Source organism: Bos javanicus, chromosome 11, assembly GCF_032452875.1.
Source record: "Bos javanicus breed banteng chromosome 11, ARS-OSU_banteng_1.0, whole genome shotgun sequence".
NCBI classification, from domain to species: domain Eukaryota; kingdom Metazoa; phylum Chordata; class Mammalia; order Artiodactyla; family Bovidae; genus Bos; species Bos javanicus.
This window is the reverse complement of record NC_083878.1, coordinates 47,154,166-47,172,575: the sequence shown is the minus strand read 5'-3', so window position 1 is coordinate 47,172,575 and position 18,410 is coordinate 47,154,166. Positions and strand designations below refer to the sequence as shown.

The 18,410-nt window shown below is 40.8% G+C and overlaps 1 protein-coding gene and 1 gene segment (V, D, J or C); both read right to left on the bottom strand.

Moving 5' to 3' along the window:
- Positions 1–18,410, bottom strand: part of LOC133257105 (immunoglobulin kappa light chain-like) — a 122,547-nt gene that overhangs the window by 18,791 nt on the left and 85,346 nt on the right. The gene's annotated exons all lie outside the window — the stretch shown is intronic.
- On the bottom strand, positions 4,010–4,631 carry LOC133256483 (immunoglobulin kappa variable 3-11-like). The segment is given in 2 exon segments: positions 4,010–4,332; positions 4,533–4,631. Coding segments are annotated over 2 exon segments (372 nt in total).

The window sequence follows — 18,410 nt, the reverse complement described above, 5'->3', positions numbered from 1 at the left end:
TCTCTTGGCAAAACTCTATTACCCTGCTTCATTCTGTACTCTAAGGCCAAATTTGCCTGCTATTTCAGGTATTTCTTGACTTCCTACTTTTGCATTCCTGTTCCCTATAATGAAAAGAACATCTTTTGTGGTTGTTAGTTTTAGAAGGTTTTGTAGGTCTTTATAGAACCGTTCAACTTCAGCTTCTTCAGCATTACTGGTCAGGGCATAGACTTGCATTACTGTGATACTGAATGGTTTGCCTTGGAAATGAACAGAGATCATTCTGTTGTTTTTGAGATTGCATCCAAGTACTGCATTTCGGACTCTTGCTGACCGTCATGGGTACGCCATTTCTTCTAAGGGATTCTTGCCCACAGTAGTAGATATAATGGTCATCTGAATTAAATTCACCCATTCCAGTCCATTTTAGCTCGCTGATTCCTAAAATGTTGACGTTCACTCTTGCCATCTCTTGTTTGACCACTTCCAATTTGCCTTGATTCATGGACATAACATTCCAGGTTCCTATGCAATATTGCTCTTTACAGCATTGGACTTTACTTCCATCACCAGTTATATCCACAACCGGGTATTGTTTTTGCTTTGGTTCGTCTCATCAGTCTTTCTGGAGTTATTTCTCCACTGATCTCCAGCAGCATATTGGGTGCCTACCAACCTGGGGAGTTCATCTTTCCGTGTCCTATCTTTTTGCCTTTTCATACTGTTCATGGGGTTCTCAAGGCAAGAATACTGAAGTGGTTTGCCATTCCCTTCTACAGTGGACCATGTTTTGTCAGAACTCACCACCATGACCTGTCTGTCTTGGGTGGCCCTACACGGCATGGCTCATAGTTTCATTGAGTTCCAAGGCTGTGGTCCATGTGATCAGATTAGTTAGTTTTCTGTGATTGTGATTTTCAGTCTGTCTGCCCTCTGTTGGAGAAAGATAAGAGGCTTATGGGAGCTTCCTGATGGAGAAAAGGAAAGATACACCCATTTGAATGCAGAGTTCCTAAGAATAGCAAGGAGAGATAAGAAACACTTTCTCAGTGATCAAAGCAAAGAAACAGAGAAAAACAATAGAATGGAAAAGACTAGAGATCTCTTCAAGAAAATTAGAGATACCAAGGGAACATTTCATGCAAAGATAGGCTCAATAAAGGACAGAAATGGTATGGACCTAACAGAAGCAGAAGATATTAAGAAGAGGTGGCAAGAATACAAAGAAGAAATATACAAAAGAGATCTTCATGACCCAAATAATCATGATGGTATGATCACTCACCTAGAGCCAGACATCCTGGAATGCAAAGCCAAGTGGGCCTTAGGAAGCATCACTCTGAACAAAGCTAGTGGCAGTGATGGAATTCCAGTTGAGCTATTTCAAATCCTAAAAGATGATGCTGTGAAAGTGCTGCACTAAATATGCCAACAAATTTGGAAAACTCAGCAGTGGTCACAAGACTGGAAAAGGTCAGTTTTCATTCCAATCCCAAAGAAAGGCAATGCCAAAGAATGCTCAAACTACTGCACAAATGTACTCATCTCACATGCTAGCAAAGTAATGCTCAAAATTCTCCAAGCAGGCTTCAACAGTACGTGAACCATGAACTTCCAGAAGTTCAAGCTGGATTTACAAAAGGCAAAGGAACCAGAGGTCAATTGCCAAAATTCGTTGGATCATCAAAAAAATAAGAGAGTTCTAGAAAATCTTTTATTTCTGCTTTATTGACTATGCCCAAGCCTTTGACTGTGTGGATCACCACAAACTGTGGAAAATTCAAGAGATGGGAATAACAGACCATCTGAACTGCCTCTTGAGAAATCTGTATGCAGGTCTGGAGGCAACAGTTAGAACTAGACATGTAACAACAGACTGGTTCCAAATAGGGAAAGAAGTATGTTAAGGCTGTATATTGTCACCCTGCTTATTTAACTTATATGCAGAGTGCATCATGAGAAATGCCAGGCTGGATGAAGCACAAGCTGGAATCAAGATTGCTGGGAGAAATATCAATAACCTCAGACATGCAGATGACACCATCCTTATGGCAGAAAGCAAAGAAGAACTAAAGAGCCTCTTGATGAAAGTGAAAGAGGAGAGTGAAAAAGTTGGCTTAAAACTCAACATTCAAAAAATGAAGATCATGGCATCTAGATGGGGGAAATAGATGGGGAAACAGTGGAAACAGTGACAGACTTTATTTTCTTGGATCAGTACAAAATCACTGCAGATGGTGACTGCAGCCATGAAATTAAGACACTTGCTCCTTGGAAGAAAAGCCATGACCAACCTAGATAGCATATTAAAAAGCAGAGACATTACTTTGCCCACAAAGTTGGTCTAGTCAAAGCTATGGTTTTTCCAATAGTCATGTATAGATGTGAGAGTTGGACTATAAAGAAAGCTGAGCACCAAAGAATTGATGGTTTTGAACTGTGGTATTGGAGAAGACTCTTGAGAGTCCCTTGGACTGCAAGGAGATCCAACAAGTCCATCCTAAAGGAAATCAGTACTGAATATTCAATGGAAAAACTGATGCTGAAGCTGAAACTCAAATACTTTGGCCACCTGATGTGAAGAGCTGACTCATTGGAAAAGACCCTGATGCTGGGAAAGATTGAAGGCGGGAGGAGAAGGGGACGACAGAGGATGAGATGGTTGGATGGCATCACCAACTCAAAGGACATGAGTCTGAGTAAACTCCAGGAGTTGGTGATAGACAGGGAGGCCTGGCTTGCTGCAGTCCTTGGGGTTGCAAAGAGTCAGACACAACTGAGCGACTGAACTGACTGAAGACTTCTTAAATGGCAATTGGCCATGTAGTTATTGTTTGTGTATATTATTTTTAGTAGTAGTAGTATTAGTAAAAATATCAGTAGTATAAATAGGCATATTTCCTTGAATTTGTAATAGTAATAGTAGTAGAAATAGTCATATTCCTTGAATATGGGTTCTTTTTGTTGGTCTAGTTTTCTGTCTTTATTTATTTATTTTTTTAATTTATAATTAAGTTTATTTTATTTTTAAACTTTACATAATTGTATTAGTTTTGCCAAATATCAAAATGAATCCGCCACGGGTATACATGTGTTCCCCATCCTGAACCCTCCTCCCTCCTCCCTCCCCATACCATCCCTCTGGGTCGTCCCAGTTTTCTGTCTTTAAAAATACTTCTCAGAGTGCTTTTCAGAGAAGAGATTCAAAGACTGTGCCATGATGGAACTCTGCTTAATGTTATGTGGCAGCCTGGATGGGAGGGGAGTTTGGGGGAGAATGGATACGTGTATATGTGTGGCTGAGTTTCTTCGCTGTTCACCTGAAACTATCACAACATTGTTAACTGGTTATTCCCCAATCCAAAATAAAAACTTAAAAAAGTAAGTTATAAGGATATATTGTGCAACACAGGAAAAATAGCCAATATTTTATAATAACTATAAATGAATGTGGAACTTCCCTGGTGGTTCAGACTGTAAAGAATCTGCCTGCAGAGCAGGAGACTCAGGTTCAATCTCTGTGTCTGGAAGACCCATGGAGAAGGGCATGGCAACCCACTCCCGTATTCTTGCCTGGAGAATTTCATGGACAGAGGAGCCTGGCGGGCTACAGTTCATGGGGTCACAAGGAATCAGACACGACTGAGAGACTTTCACATAAATGAATATAACTTTAAAAAATTGTGAATCTATGTTGTGCACTGGAAACACATATTACACAACTATACCTCAATAAAAGGTAATAACAATAAACTTTTTACACACCGTGAAAAGACCGTGTTGTGGACAAACTCCTCTGCAGGCCTGAAATGGAAATCTCTTTTTAGAATAAATTAAATAGAGGTTGGAGGGTTTTGTGTTGTCCAGAAAGGAAGCTTTCAAAGGACTGAAGTCCCTCGCAAGGATTATCCTTTCACCCTGCAAACCCTTCCTCAAAGTAAACCCTGCAGCTCTGAACAGAGCACACAGCACAGTGCAGCTGCTGTAACCACCAACCCTCAGCACATAACTGGCCTGGGAGGATTGTTCATGTTTGGGGCTGTAACACCGTGGGAGGAAGTGCATAATCCTGCTGGCAGTAATACATGGCAGCATCATCAGCCTCTACTTGGCTGATTGTGAAAACAAATTCTGTCTCAGATTGAGTCGCAGTGAACCTCTCTGGGACACCATTATAACGATTATCAGCATCATAGATGAGAATCATAGGAGCCTGGCCAGGTTTCTGCTTATACCAGCTTAAGTAATCACTAATGCTTTGATTGGCTCTGCAAGTGATGGAGATGCTCTCTCCTAGGGATGCAGCGATGTAGGCTGGAGTCTGGTAGAGCACAGCCTCCCCACTGGCAGCTGAGAAGGAAGCAAAGCACAAAGTCACCATGGTTGACAAATCCCATGCCTCTTGCCTCCCAGCAGAGTTTAACTGCACTGGGGTCTCTAAGAAGGGATTGGGGGTCAGAGATCCACAGAAACCCTGGGCAGGATTTCCCAGTTAGCAGGGAAGAATTCCCATCATCTCCAGGGTGTATCCCCTGCATTCCCCTTCTCACCTGGGAGCCAGAAGAACAGAAAGCAGGAGAGTTGAGTCAGGACACCCATGTTTCATCCAGGTCCTGCCTGAGCTTCTTTTTTCTTGCCCAGAATCACTTAGATTCACTTGCCTGAAAATCACTTGCCTCAAAATCACTATTTATGAGGCTTCTGAAGAGCAGAAATGGACTCTGGAGAAAGCATGCAAATCATGAGGGGTTAAGCAGTTTTGTCCTTACAGCTGCAGAGCCAGTGCTGCTGTGGGGCTCAGGGCCTCCTGGGTGCTCACATCATGGATCCACATTCAGTCCCAAGGGTTTTCTCTCTGGTATTTGTAAGATAAAATCATCTCTACATTTTGTGGTACTTATCTGTACTGAGGGTCTAAAATCTAATTACAATAGGAAGGTCTTTTTGTAAAAATTTAGAAAGAAAAATAGTTATATTTTTATAACTCTAAGACTTAAATTTTAATTTGAACCTATTGTGTATTATATGAGCTATCAAGCTCTCGAGATGGGTGTGAAATATTGGTTCTAACTTGATAGATCCTTTTTAATCTTTTCTGCATTTCTCTAACACTGGCCTCATGATTTACAATAAGGAGAAAGTCCTGCTGTGACTTTTGAGTTTGTTCCAGTAGTTTCTTCAGGCTTTTTAATGCAGGGCCTTTGTAACATGTCATGCTTAGAAACCTATTCCCTAGGGCCGTATTTTAAAATGGAGGATTTTATCTGTTCACGGGCCAAGAAATCATTTAATTTAGAGCAGCAGTCCACAACCTTTTTGCCACTAGGGACTGGTTTCATGGAAGAAAATTTTTCCACGGACGGGGGAGGGGGAATAGTTTGGGGATGACTCGAGTGCAGTAGGGTTTGCGCTCTTATGAGAATCTAATGCCGCGCTGATCTGACAGGAGATGGACCTCAGGCAGTAAGGTGAGCAATGAGGAGCAGTTGTAAACATAGATGAGGCTTTGCTCACTTGCCCATCCCCCCTCGCCTCCTGCTGTGTGGCCCAATTCCTATCAGGCCTTGGACTGGTAGCATTCCATTGCCTGGGGTTTGGGGACCCCATATTCAGAGTGTCATGACCAGATAGTTTAATGACAATAGCTAGAATAATGGAATAAAATAGAATAGAATGGAAAACGAATATGTGATATGGTCTTATGGTAAGTCTGTTTTGTGGGTTTTTAAAATATGTATTATACCTATGTTGTGTATATGTGTGTGCTGTGCTGTGCTTGTTTGCTCAGTTGTGTCTGACTCTGTGCAACCCCATGGACTGTAGCCCGCCAGGCTCCTCTGTCCATGGGGATTCTCCAGGCAAGAATACTGGAGTGGGTTGTCATGCCCTACTCCAGGGGATCTTCCCAACCCAGGGATAGAACCCAGGTCTCCCGCGTTGCAGGCAGATTCTTTACCATCTGAGCCACCAGGGAAGCCCGTATATATATATGTGTGACTGTGATCTAAAAACCTAAGGGGCACTGGCTTAAGGATGCCTACTTTACCCAGTGTAGATGTCTTGCCTCTCTAAGAAAGCATTAGAGACCCTGACAATGTGGAGATGTATGTGCAAATCAGTCTTTGGGAGGTGAATGGGCATCTTGCTTGGTTTTCTCCTAGCTAATTGATAGAAGGAAACAGCTTTCATCCCCATTAGTATTGATCTTCAAGTTTTCTCCCCAAAACATCATGGACTTTAGTTACCTTGAGTAGTCTGTCATGTTCTATCACCTGGTTAACTGTTTAAGAATTTTAGAGCCAAGTATTAGAAACTGTCTTTCTCCAGTACCTAGTGAATTAAAGTTTACAAAGCATTCAAGTGACTTGGGTCAAAAGAAATTTATCCGGCTGGAAAAATCTCGTTCTTCTAACGAAAAAGCTTATAGTCCCTATTTAAGGCAAAAGACAAGAAAACAGAATTTCGTGCCTCAGGCAGTGAATGTGAAATACTTGGGAACCAGTTGTTATAGACTGGTGACTATCACATTTTGAATAAATATACCAGATTAATCAAAGGATTTCTTAAGAGAAAAATTTCCTTGGAATAGTAGGAGAGAATGAACAAGGAATATTTTCATATAAGTATATTATCTTTTTTCTGAATGGTTATAAATTCTTTTCATATCAACTTTTTCTCATCATGTATTTGGTTGGCCATAGTCTTGAATCTACAGTTTAAAAGGAAATTCTGTATGTTATAATGAGAACAAATCTACTCTTTTAATGTCTCAGTGTTCTGTACCTATGACTGACATTTTCCTGGGCTTTCATCAAAGATGATCACTGTATGTGGATGGGCCTAGAGTCTGTCATACAGTGAAGTAAGTCAGAAAGAAAAAGACAAATGTCATATGTCAATGCATGTATATGGAATCTAGAAAAACAGTACTGGTGAACCTATTTGCAGGACAGGAATAGAGACACAGATGTAGAGTAGGGACATGTGGACACAGGGCCAGGGAAGGGGAGTATGGGATGAACTGAGAGTAGCATTGACATATATACACCACCATGTGTAAAACAGCTAGTGGGGAGTTGTTGTATAGCACAGGGAGCCCAGCTCAATGTTCTGTGATGACCTAGAGGGGTGGGATATCGGATGGAGGGGAGGGTGGTCGACGAGGGAGGGTATATATGTATTTATATAGCTGATCATTGGAAAAGACCCTGATGCTGGGAAAGATTGAAGGCGGGAGGAGAAAGGGATGACAGAGGATGAGATGGTTGGATGGCATCACTGACTCTACGGATATGAATTTGAGCAAGCTCCACGAATTGGTGATGGACAGGGAAGCCCAGTGTGTTGCAGTCTGTGGGGTCTCAAAGAGTTGGACACGACTGAGCAACTGAACTTATAACTGACTTACTTCATTGTACAGCAGAAACAAACACAATATTGTAAGGCAATTATACTCCAATTTTTAAAAAAGTGAAAAGAAAATATGGTCACTGTAGAAAACAGTGCTGGATCAGAACCCCTCAGGGGTATTAATTTTAAACTTTCTGCCTCTGGAGCTATGAGGGAATAAATTTGTATTGTTTTAGGTCTCTATGTTTGTGATACTTGGTTATGGCAGGCCTGGGAACCTAATCACTCATTACCTAATACGGAAACTTCTATAGTGAAAAAATAAGAGTGGAAATAAGGCTGTATTTTCTTCTGTTGTAAATCAATTCTTTTTTTTTTTCATTAATTTTTGGTTGTGTTGGATCTTCGTTGGTGCATATGGGCTTTCTCTAGTTGCGATGGGTGGGGGATGCTCTTCATTGCAGTGCGTGAGTTTCTCATTGTGGTGGCTTCTCTTGTTGAGGAGCACAGGATCTAGGCACACGGGCTTCAGGAGTTGTGGCTCATGGGCTTAGCTGTCCTGGGCCCTATGGAATCTTCCAGGACCAGGGATCAAACCCATGCCCATGTCCCTTGTTTTGACAGGCATATTTTTATCCACTGTACCACCAGAGAAGTCCCAAATCAACTCTTTAAAAGGCTACTTTTACAAAGTATTCTTTAGCTTGAATTTCATATAGTATTGCTATTTTCTGTGAAATTAACATAAAGTTTTAAATTCTGATTGGTGTTTTACTTTACCATCTGTTACCTTGAAATACACAGAACAAGTAAATGCTTATAAAAATTATTTCTTTGTCAGAAAAAGGCTTTGAAATTTTCTTAAAGAGCCTGTACACAGAGAACATAATATCCTTAATTCTAAAAAAGAACCTCTGCTTCCTACATGTTATCAGATAGTGTTGTTGGTAGAATCATTTGAGTGTGTTATCGTGGAGTTAGAATTTGTGGGGTGGACAGTGTGATATGGTTACATATTTTGTAGTCATTGTTGTTCAGTTGCTCAGTCGTGTCTGGCTCTTTGCAACCCCACAGACTGAAGTATGCCAGGCTTCCCTGTCCTCCACTATCTCCCGGAGTTTACTCAAACTCATGTCCATTGAGTTGGTGATGCTATCTAACCATCTCATCCTCTGCTGTCCTCTTCTCTTTTTGCCTTCAATCTTTCCTAGCATCAGGGTCTTTTCCAATGAGTCAGCTCTTCACATCAGGTGGCCAAAATATTGGAGCTGCAGCTTCAGTCCTTCCAGTGAATATTCAGGGTTGATTTCCCTTAGGATTGAATGGTTTGATTTTCCGAAGGCAATGGCACCCCACTCCAGTACTCTTGCCTGGAAAATCCCATGGATGGAGGATCCTGGTAGGCTGTAGTCCGTGGGGTCACTAAGAGTCAGACATGACTGAGTGACTTCACTTTCACTTTTCACTTTCATGCATTGGAGAAGGAAATGGCAACTCACTCCAGTATTCTTGTCTGGAGAATCCCAAGGACGGGGGAGCCTGGTGGGCTGCCGTTTCTGGGGTCGGACAGAGTCGGACACGACTGAAGCGACTTAGCAGCAGCAGCAGCAAGGGACTCTCAAGCATCTTCTCCACCACCACATGTTTTTTAGACTTTGATCTATAGACTTTGTCAGCCCAAATAGTACAAGTCCACGTTGCTTTGGCCAAGATTAGAGACAGACATAGGATTGTGTCATGACAGGTCCAAACGGAGGTTCTTTCTGATGAAAAGTGAGAGTTTCTCCTTGGGTGATAACTGAGATAAGCCATCCCTCAGAGGGAGCTCCCCACCTGCAGGTCACTGGACTGGATTCCTGAGCCCTGAGACGTATGAATGAAGTGGGTCATCTTTCCTAAGTAACTGCACCTGTTATTGGCTATAAGAAAAATTCACTGATAAATATTCTAGTTTAAAGGGAGCTCAGGGAAGGTTTTGTAAATGTCTTTATTATCTGAGTTGGTGGGGAAAAAAGTATGTTAGTTGCTCAGTCATGTCTGACTCCTTATGACCCTGCCAGGCTCCTATGTCCGTGGGATTTCCCAGGCAAGAATAGTGGAGTGGGTTGCCATTCTCTTCTCTGGGGGATCTTCCCAACCCAGGGATCAAACCCATGTCTTTTATATCTCCTGCATTGACAGGTAGATTCTTTACCACTAGCGCCACAAGGGAAGCCACCCTGTTTATGGAAATATTATCTTTACATGCCTGATTTTTCTGTTTTCTCATGGCCATATTCTCTCCTTCTGTTATTTATTTCAAGTTAAGCAACATTTTGTGATTTTGGTTTCTATCCCAATATATTCAATTTTGAAAAAGAGCATAAGATTTGTGATGCACCGAGGGCTCTCTGCAAGTCACCTACAACATCCCCCTCTTTCTGTGTCACAGTCTTCACCAGAGGATAGGTCCTTTTTCTTTCTAGAATGTTCCTCAGACTCATAGACCTAAACATCACATATCTCTTCCCAAAGGATGAAACATATGCCTCCAACTCTTGGACAAAACAGACATGGAGGGCAGTGGTGGCCCCAGAACTCACCCCCTATCCTCTTTCTCATCCCCATTCCATCCTCACCTGGGACCCAGAGCAGGAGGAGCCCCAGGAGCTGAGCAGAACTTCATTTTGAGAGTTCATCTGATGAGTCATGATAAGTCAAAGCAAGACTAGAGCTGATCTTTTATGTCAGACTTAAAGTTCTCACCTGAAGTGTTTTATCTGAGGCCTTTCTTAGGGACCAAAATGCAAATGCCCTGGTGGGTGCAGTCACATGGAGAGTGCCAATGGGAGGATAAGGGCTCTCGAGAGAGGGCAGAGAAATATAAAATGTCTGTGTTTGAGGGAAAACCAACAGAGATAAAATCAATGCTTCCCAATGGGAAAGAGATGTAATTAAATGTTTCCTTCATTTCCTCAGCCAGTTTTCTATTTCTTTAGTACTTTTCCAGTTACATTTACACTTCTCTTTAATAAGCTTGCTGCTGCTGCTGCTAAGTCGCTTCAGTCGTGTCCGACTCTGTGAGACCCCATAGACGGCAGCCCACCAGGCTCTGCCGTCTCTGGAATTCTCCAGGCAAGAACAATGGAGTGGGTTGCCATTTCCTTCTCCAATGCATAAAAGTGAAAAGGGAAAGTGAAGTCGTTCAGTCATGTCCGACTCCTAGGGACCCCACGGACCGCAGCCTTCCAGGCTCCTCCGTCCATGGGATTTTACAGGCAAGAGTACCGGAGTGGGTTGCCATTGCCTTCTCCTTAATAAGCTTAAGTTTCATAAATATTCAGTAATGCTTATTCTCTTTTCATGTTTTTTATTTAAAACATGAAATAAATGTTTGTACTTTTTTGTACTCGGTTTGTACTTTTTTAAAAATTGAGATTAAAACAAATGCAGGGTAAATGGCAGAAATCTTATTTGTGCAACTGAGTCAAGTTTATATAAGTTCACTGACCAGATCGTTTCCAAACACCTCTCTCAAGGAGCTTTTGGGTCAATAATAACTCCTCCTAGTGCAACAAGGTAGTTGTTATTATCACATCTGTCACAATAGTTTGATTTTTCCTGGACTTGAACATTATGTAAATTGAAGCAAGCATTTTTTGTTTCTATCTTCTTTACCTTTGTTATTCCTTCCTGTGGATTTGAGTCAGTTGATCTGAAGGGTTTTCTTTTGTAGTTTTTATAGGCATACCTGCTAGCAATGACTTCTCTTCACTTTTGTTTATTAGGGGATATTTTTACATTTCTTTGTTTTCAAAAGATAGTTTCATTATAAAATTCTTGTTGCCTTTTTTTTTTCCTTTTGGCACTTTAAATCTGTCACTGTTTTGTAATATCTACTGGTCATGATAAAAATTTAGTCAATGAGATTAGTCCCTCCTTATCCGAAGTGTCACCTCCAGCAGTTTCAGGCACCAGCAGTCAAGCATTTTGAAATTACTGCTCTTCCCAGGGATCTGGTGGAGGTATGGTCAGGTCATGTGGAAATCTGTTATAAACAGTACGAAGAAAATCTTTCCTGGAGAAGTAAATGAGAATTGATTTAACATTATAGAATTACTATTTCACAAATCATGGAATACTTGATTATCAGATTCAAAGAAGGAGCACTCATTCATTTTCAGGCTAAAAAGTGTGAGAACTTGTGGATTAGAGAATGAATAGAGAATCACATTGATTAATTTGCATATATTGAAGAATCTTTGCATCCCTGAGATAAATTCCACTGGATTGTGGTGTATGATCCTTTTAATGTGTTGTTGGATTCAGTTTGCTAGTATTTTGTTGAGGATTTTCCACTCTATGTTCATCAGTGATATTGGCCTATAATTTTCTTGTTTGTGAAATCTTTGCTGCTTTTGGTATCAGGAAGATGCTGCTTCTTAGAATGAGTTTGGGAGTATTTCACTCTCTGGCATTTTTGGCAGAGTTTGAAAAGGATAAGTGCTATATCTTCTCTAAATTTTGATAGAATTAATCTGTGAAGCCATTTGGGTCTGGACTTTGGTTCATTGGAAGATTTTTAACACAGTTTCAATTTCATTGCTTGTGACTGGTCTGTTCATATTTTCTATTTCTTCCTGGAATGGATGGAGAGAGAGTGCTGGGGAAGAGGAGAAAGAGCTGTGTAATGAAGGCACCTTCGCAAAACCCTAAAAGACACAGGCTTCTTTGCCTTGTGTGGAGCCAGAGAGCAGAGTGAGGACCAGAGGCACTGCTCCCAGCCTTTAGACTGTATGCATTCAATATGGTTTAAAGAAGCAATTTAAGTCTCCCCATAAATAGTGACATAAAACCACGATATACTTGATGTAGAGAATACAGAAAAGTGTCCACTCCTTCTGTAAGCATCTAGTGGACACCACGTCCTGTGAGATTACTAAATGGAGTGACGCTTAGATCCAATCAGAACTGAGACCTTAAGGATCAACTTTCCTGTGCAGCCATCACCCTGTCCTCACAATACCTTCCAGGGGAACTGAGGGATGCAGTGAGACAGAAACCAAAAATTGACACATAGGTTAAACTAGCAGAGAACAACAAAAGTGTGGTATAAGCAGAGATTAACTGAATAGCTGAGGACCCCAACCTTAACCACACCACCGTAACTCCATTGCCAAGTAGAAATCCTTTGCTTTCTCTTCTTTTGTCTCTCTCAAAACACTGCTTTATTGATGTTATTCCAAATTGTAAGACAATCTCTGTACATTCAGAAATTAGAGCTTTATCCACAGCCACAGTGGTTAACACACTGAACCTTGAAGGCAAACCATCTCAGTTGGATTGGAGCTCCATAACTTACTTGGTTGTATGGTATCAATCAAATTTTTGAACTCTTTTTACTTCAGTTTCCATACTTGTGAAATTGTGAAAACAGTAGTAGATACTTTACAGTATATTTCTATACATAACTATATTTCACCCACAGCCAGGGTTCAGCATCATCTTTTATCCAACAGGTTCACAAGTCTCTTAATCTTAATTTATCAATCAGTTCTGAAGCCCATAGATCTACAGTCATGGCCCTTCAGACTCTTTCAGTGTGTTTTCTCCCACTGCCCATTATATTTTGTCCTGTGAAAGACTAGAATGTCACATTGCTGTTCTCTTTCTTATATAATCCTTATTCAATTTTTAAAATCGTTTCACTTTGTCTCCAAAACTTAGCCCATGACATAGAATAAGGAAAACTACTATTATCAGTTTGGGGCCTACTCTAGGGTATTTTTTCAAGTGTTTTGGACCTTATTTTCAATACTAAGAAGCATAAGAATAAAAAAAATAAATAAATAAAGAGTAAGTCTAAGGAAAAAAAACACATAATTCAACTATAAAAAAAAAAAGAAGCATATGCTTGAGAATGGTATTTTGTAATGTGGAGTGTTTTATTCAATCATGGATCAAAAAATTAATTTAGTGGGCAGTGAGCAATTTTTTAATGATATAAACTAGAATAATAGAATAAAATAAAATGAGCTAAAATAGAAAGAGGATCCCTGTGCATGTTGTGTATACTAATGAGAATTACTGCTTCATGGGTTTATTTTTCATTTATGTTAGACATATATGGTCTATATGTGTGTACTGGTGACTCAAATATTTTAGCATTGATGACTTATGGAATCCCTGTGCTACACTGGATTTTTCCAGTTTCCTTATTATGACTAAGAGGTTCAGTATTATTCCTGTTAGTTTGAGGAAAAAAGCAGAGGAAACTTATTAAGATCAAGCAGTCGAAGCAGAAGGTTGTTGCTGCTGTTGTAATTATGGAATAAAATAGGAGAAAAAATAGCTGAAAGATTTACAAGTTGTTCTCTTCCTCGTACTCACAGTTTCTTTACAGATGTACAGAGGATGGTCCAGGAATCTCTGACTCCTCCAGAGTTCATTCTATTCTAAATGTCTTTCTTGGCATGGTATTGCTTTGAGTGACATGCTAGATGGACCTGGGAGGTGGACTTGAGTATTGGGAGGAAATGTTGAAACCTCAGGTACTGGTTAGAAGGATATGGGACTAGTGGGTTTATAGGTTTAATTAGGTGCCATTTATTTCTATGACAGAGGAGACACAATAAATCAGACTCAATCTGGAAGAGTTATTGGATTATTTTGTATTTAGGAATTATTACTGTTATTTTTTGGCTGCACCTTGTGGCTTGCAGGATCTTAGTTCCCCAACCAGGGATTGAACCTGCACCCTCAGCAGTAAAAGCACAGAGTCCTAATTCCTGCACCCCCAGGGAATTTCCTTAAGAATTATGAATACTTGTTAAATAGGTTTTTTAAAATTAAAAGTAATTTCACATTAAAAAGTTATCTACCCCCACTGAGTTTTGGAGGATACCATCGTCTTGGCTTTGAAGTAGAGATTTGCATTACTTATGTGAGTTATATCTGTGAGGAGCAGGAAAATTCTGCATTGTTTGGGAAGAGTGCTTGAGTAGTGATCACATTTTTTGAAGGAGAATGTTCTGTCACAGCACTTTCCACACTATTAAATTTAAACAGGGCAAATCGTCTCATACCTAAAAGAATAAACAGGTCATATAGTCGCACTGTTGAAATGGAGTAGTACCCTAGGATCCTTGGGCTCCCCTCATGTCCTCTGCCTGCCTTTTGTCTGTGGAAAACTTTAGTCAAAGAAAGAGTTTAATCAGAGAAGTGAGAACATATGAAAACAAAGGAAAACAATCAAAGGAGACCAAATAACAATGTAGTCATTAAGCATAGTCACGGAGAAGGCAATGGGGCAATGGCACCCCACTCCAGTACTCCTGCCTGGAAAATCCCATGGATGGAGGAGCCTGGTGGGCTGCAGTCTATGGGGTCGCTAAGAGTCGGACACAACCGAGCGACTTCACTTTGACTTCTCACTTTCATGCATTGGAGAAGGAAATGGCAACCCACTCCGGTGTTCTTGCCTGGAGAATCCCAGGGACGGGGGAGTCTGGTGGGCTGCCGTCTATGGGGTCGCACAGAGTCGGACACGACTGAAGCAACTTAGCAGCAGCAGCAAGCATAGTCAAGGACCTTTAGCTATTTCTCAAGAGCTATAGATAATAGCCATATCTCAGCTGTATCCTGTGAGCCGTCTTATAGATACTAGAACACCAGGTGGAGAAGGTAACTACATGATGATCAGGCTGTACCCAGGACATGAGCTGCCACAATTCAGAGAACTGGCCTCAAAGAAATGGGAATGAATGGAGCCTGGAACTGAAGATTAACTGTACCTAAAACAACCAAGCTGGTCAACCATCAGTGACCAACGTGAAGATGACTGTCAGAGCTGACCGTGCTGCTTCTGCATGTAGCCCCTTCCTTCTGTCTACAAAAGCTCTCGCCCCACTGGTTGCCAGTGGTGGTGGGGAGTCAGCCTTTGGACAGATGTCTGCCACCCTCCCCCTACCAGCTGCCAACATCTGAAATAAATCAAACGTTCCTTTCCACCAACCTGACTGTTTATTGGCTTTTGAGCGGCAAGCAGCTGGACCCACTTTGGTGTTGCTTTTGGCAACACCATCACCAAGAAGGAAACAAAGTATATGGCCCTCTTACTATTTGCAAGTGAATAAAAAAATGCTATAGAGCTCTGGATTCATTTTTTGGGGAACTTTCCTGACTTGTCATTTATTATCATGTACTGAATCTTGAAATCAGAATAAAATGAGTTTTAATCATATTCCATGAAATTCTACCCTGCTTTCCTGAACTCCATCACAGTAACTCCAAGGATAGTTATGGGAGCGTAGAAAGCAACAGGTGCGGTCTGAACTCAAGGGTCAGCAGATAGCAAAAGAGGATTATTCCTGACCTGTGCACTATGTGAGGGTGGTCCAAGGCCGGTGACTCTGTAGTATCTCTAACCTGCAGGCCTCTAACTGTGGGCAAGGTACTTGTCTTAAACCAATCTACTGAACCAGAATAAAGCCTGAAATTAGAGATGGATGCACTCCTGATGAAGGTCATACGAACCTACATTGGGTTCTGCTAATACTAGGCTAAGTACCTATTGAGAATTAACTGTCCTGGCTGGTTACGGTGACTCTTTCTGAAGTCCAGAGCCTGGGTCAGTACCCTGAGTTTTTCCTTGTCCATAGACTGGAAAATTCAATATTTTTAAGATTTTATTTCTGCAAATTTGACATGTAGAGTCGATGTAATCCAACTAAAATCCACAAAGGATTTTTTGAAGTTGAAAAGATGATCCTAGAATTTGTCTGGAAATTCAAAGAACCCGGAAAACCTTAAAGAATAAAAATAAAGTCAGTAGACTTATAATATCATTCTTCTAGATTATTATAAAACTACAATGATCAACAGTGTGTGTACCCTAGGTACATAGATAGATAAACAGACAAATGAGACAGAACAGAATCAGGAAGAAGAGCTGGGACTTCCCAGATGGTCCAGTGGTTAAGACTTCACCCTCCAATGCTGGGGGTGTGGGTTTGATCCCTTATTAGGGAGCTAAGATCCCATGTGCCTCCTGGCCAAAAAATTAAAACATAAAACACAAGGAATAGTATAACAAATTCAATAAAGAGTTTAAAAATCTTAAAAATAGAGAAAAAGAGCCACATGCACAATCACTTGGTTTCTAACAGATGCACTAATTGCTAAGTCACTTCAGTCGTGTCCGACTCTGTGCGACCCCATAGACGGCAGCCCACCAGGCTCCGCCGTCCCTGGGATTCTCCAGGCAAGAACACTGGAGTGGGTTGTCATTTCCTTCTCCAATGCATGAAAGTGAGAAGTCAAAGTGAAGTCGCTCAGTCGTGTCCGACCCTCGGCGACCCCATGGACTGCAGCCTTCCAGGCTCCTCCGTCCATGGGATTTTCCAGGCAGGAGTACTGGACGGGAGTGCCATTAAAGTGGGGTATAATTTCCTAGTTTTTTGCTTATTTATTTTTGTTTCACAATAAATGGTGAGGAGCTATTAGATACGGAAATGTAAATAAAATTCTGATTCATCTAACACTAGGCAAAAATATAAATTAGAGTTAGTTTTCATGTGAGAGGTAAAATACTGAGGCTTCTAAAAGAAAGTTTAGGAAAATATCTTTGGGCCCTAAAAGTAGCCAAAATTTATTGAACAGGACACACATGTAAACTCATGAAGCAAACACAAGAGAACAATAGAGATTAACCAGTGCAAGTGTTAGCTGCTCAGTTGTGTCCACTCTTTGTGACCCCATGGACTGCAGCCCACCAGGCTCCTCTGTCCATGGGATTCTCCAGGCAAGAATATTGGAGTGGGTAGCCATTCCCATTTCTAGGGGATCTTCCTGACCCAGGATTGAACCCAGGTCTCCCACAGTGTAGGCAGGTTCTTCAAATATATATTTTATGTGTTATATATGATTCATACTACATAAATAGCATAAAAATGTCTATGTAGACATATAAAGGGATTCCCAGGTGGCTCAGATGGTAAAGAATCTGTCTGCAATGCAGGAGACTCAGTTTTGATCCCTGGGTCAGGAAGATCCCCTGGAGAATGAAATGGCTACCCACTCTAGTATTCTTGCCTGGAGAATCGCTTGAACAGAGGCGCTTGGTGGGCTACAGTCCATGAGGTCATAGAGTCAGACATGGCTGACTGTCTGACTCAGTCAGACATGCAAGCATGCAGACATATAAAGAGTCTTTGAGCATGATTGGTCATCAGGGAAATATAAATTTGCAATACAATACCACTTCATTTTTATCAATACAGATATTATAAAATGTCTGACAATACCAAATATTGGAAAGGACTGCAGCAACTGGAACTTGTATACATGGCTGGAGGATTTTTTAATACACTCATCATTTTGGAAAACTATTTTGCAGTGTTTACCAAACCCATCCTAATCCTATGACTTGGCACTTCCACACTTAAGAATGTACCCAAGGAAAATGAGTGTATAATTCCACAAAAGACATTGCAAGAATATTCCAGGGACTTCTCTGGTGATCCAGTGGTTAAGAGTTCACTTTCTAATGCAGGGGATGCAGGTTTGATCCCTGGTCAGGGAGCTAAGATCCCAGAGGCCACAGAGCAACAAAGTCCTTGTTCTGCAACTAGAGGAAAACCCATTTGCTGAAACAAAAGATCCTGCCTTCCACAGCCAAATAAATAAGTAAATAAATATTAAGAAAAGAATATTCCAAAAATAACTTGATTCATACAACCTAAAAACAACTCTTTAATTAAAGAATGAATAAATTAATTTTTATATGTTCATATATAAGAGAATTATTCTGCAGTGAAAAGGAACACATGACTGCCATACCACCAACACAGATGAAGTTTAAAATGTACATGTTGAATAACTAACAGGAAGGTAAGGGGATTCTGCTTATGCCCCCACAAAGTACAGCTTCCCCTATTAACAACATCACTCACCAGAGTGACACCTCTGTTACATTTGATGGACCTATATTGACACATTAAGATCATTGGAAGCCCATAGTTTACCTGAGGGATCACTGTTGGTGTACATTCTATGGGTTTGGACAAATGTTCAATGAAACGCATTCATCATTTTAATAT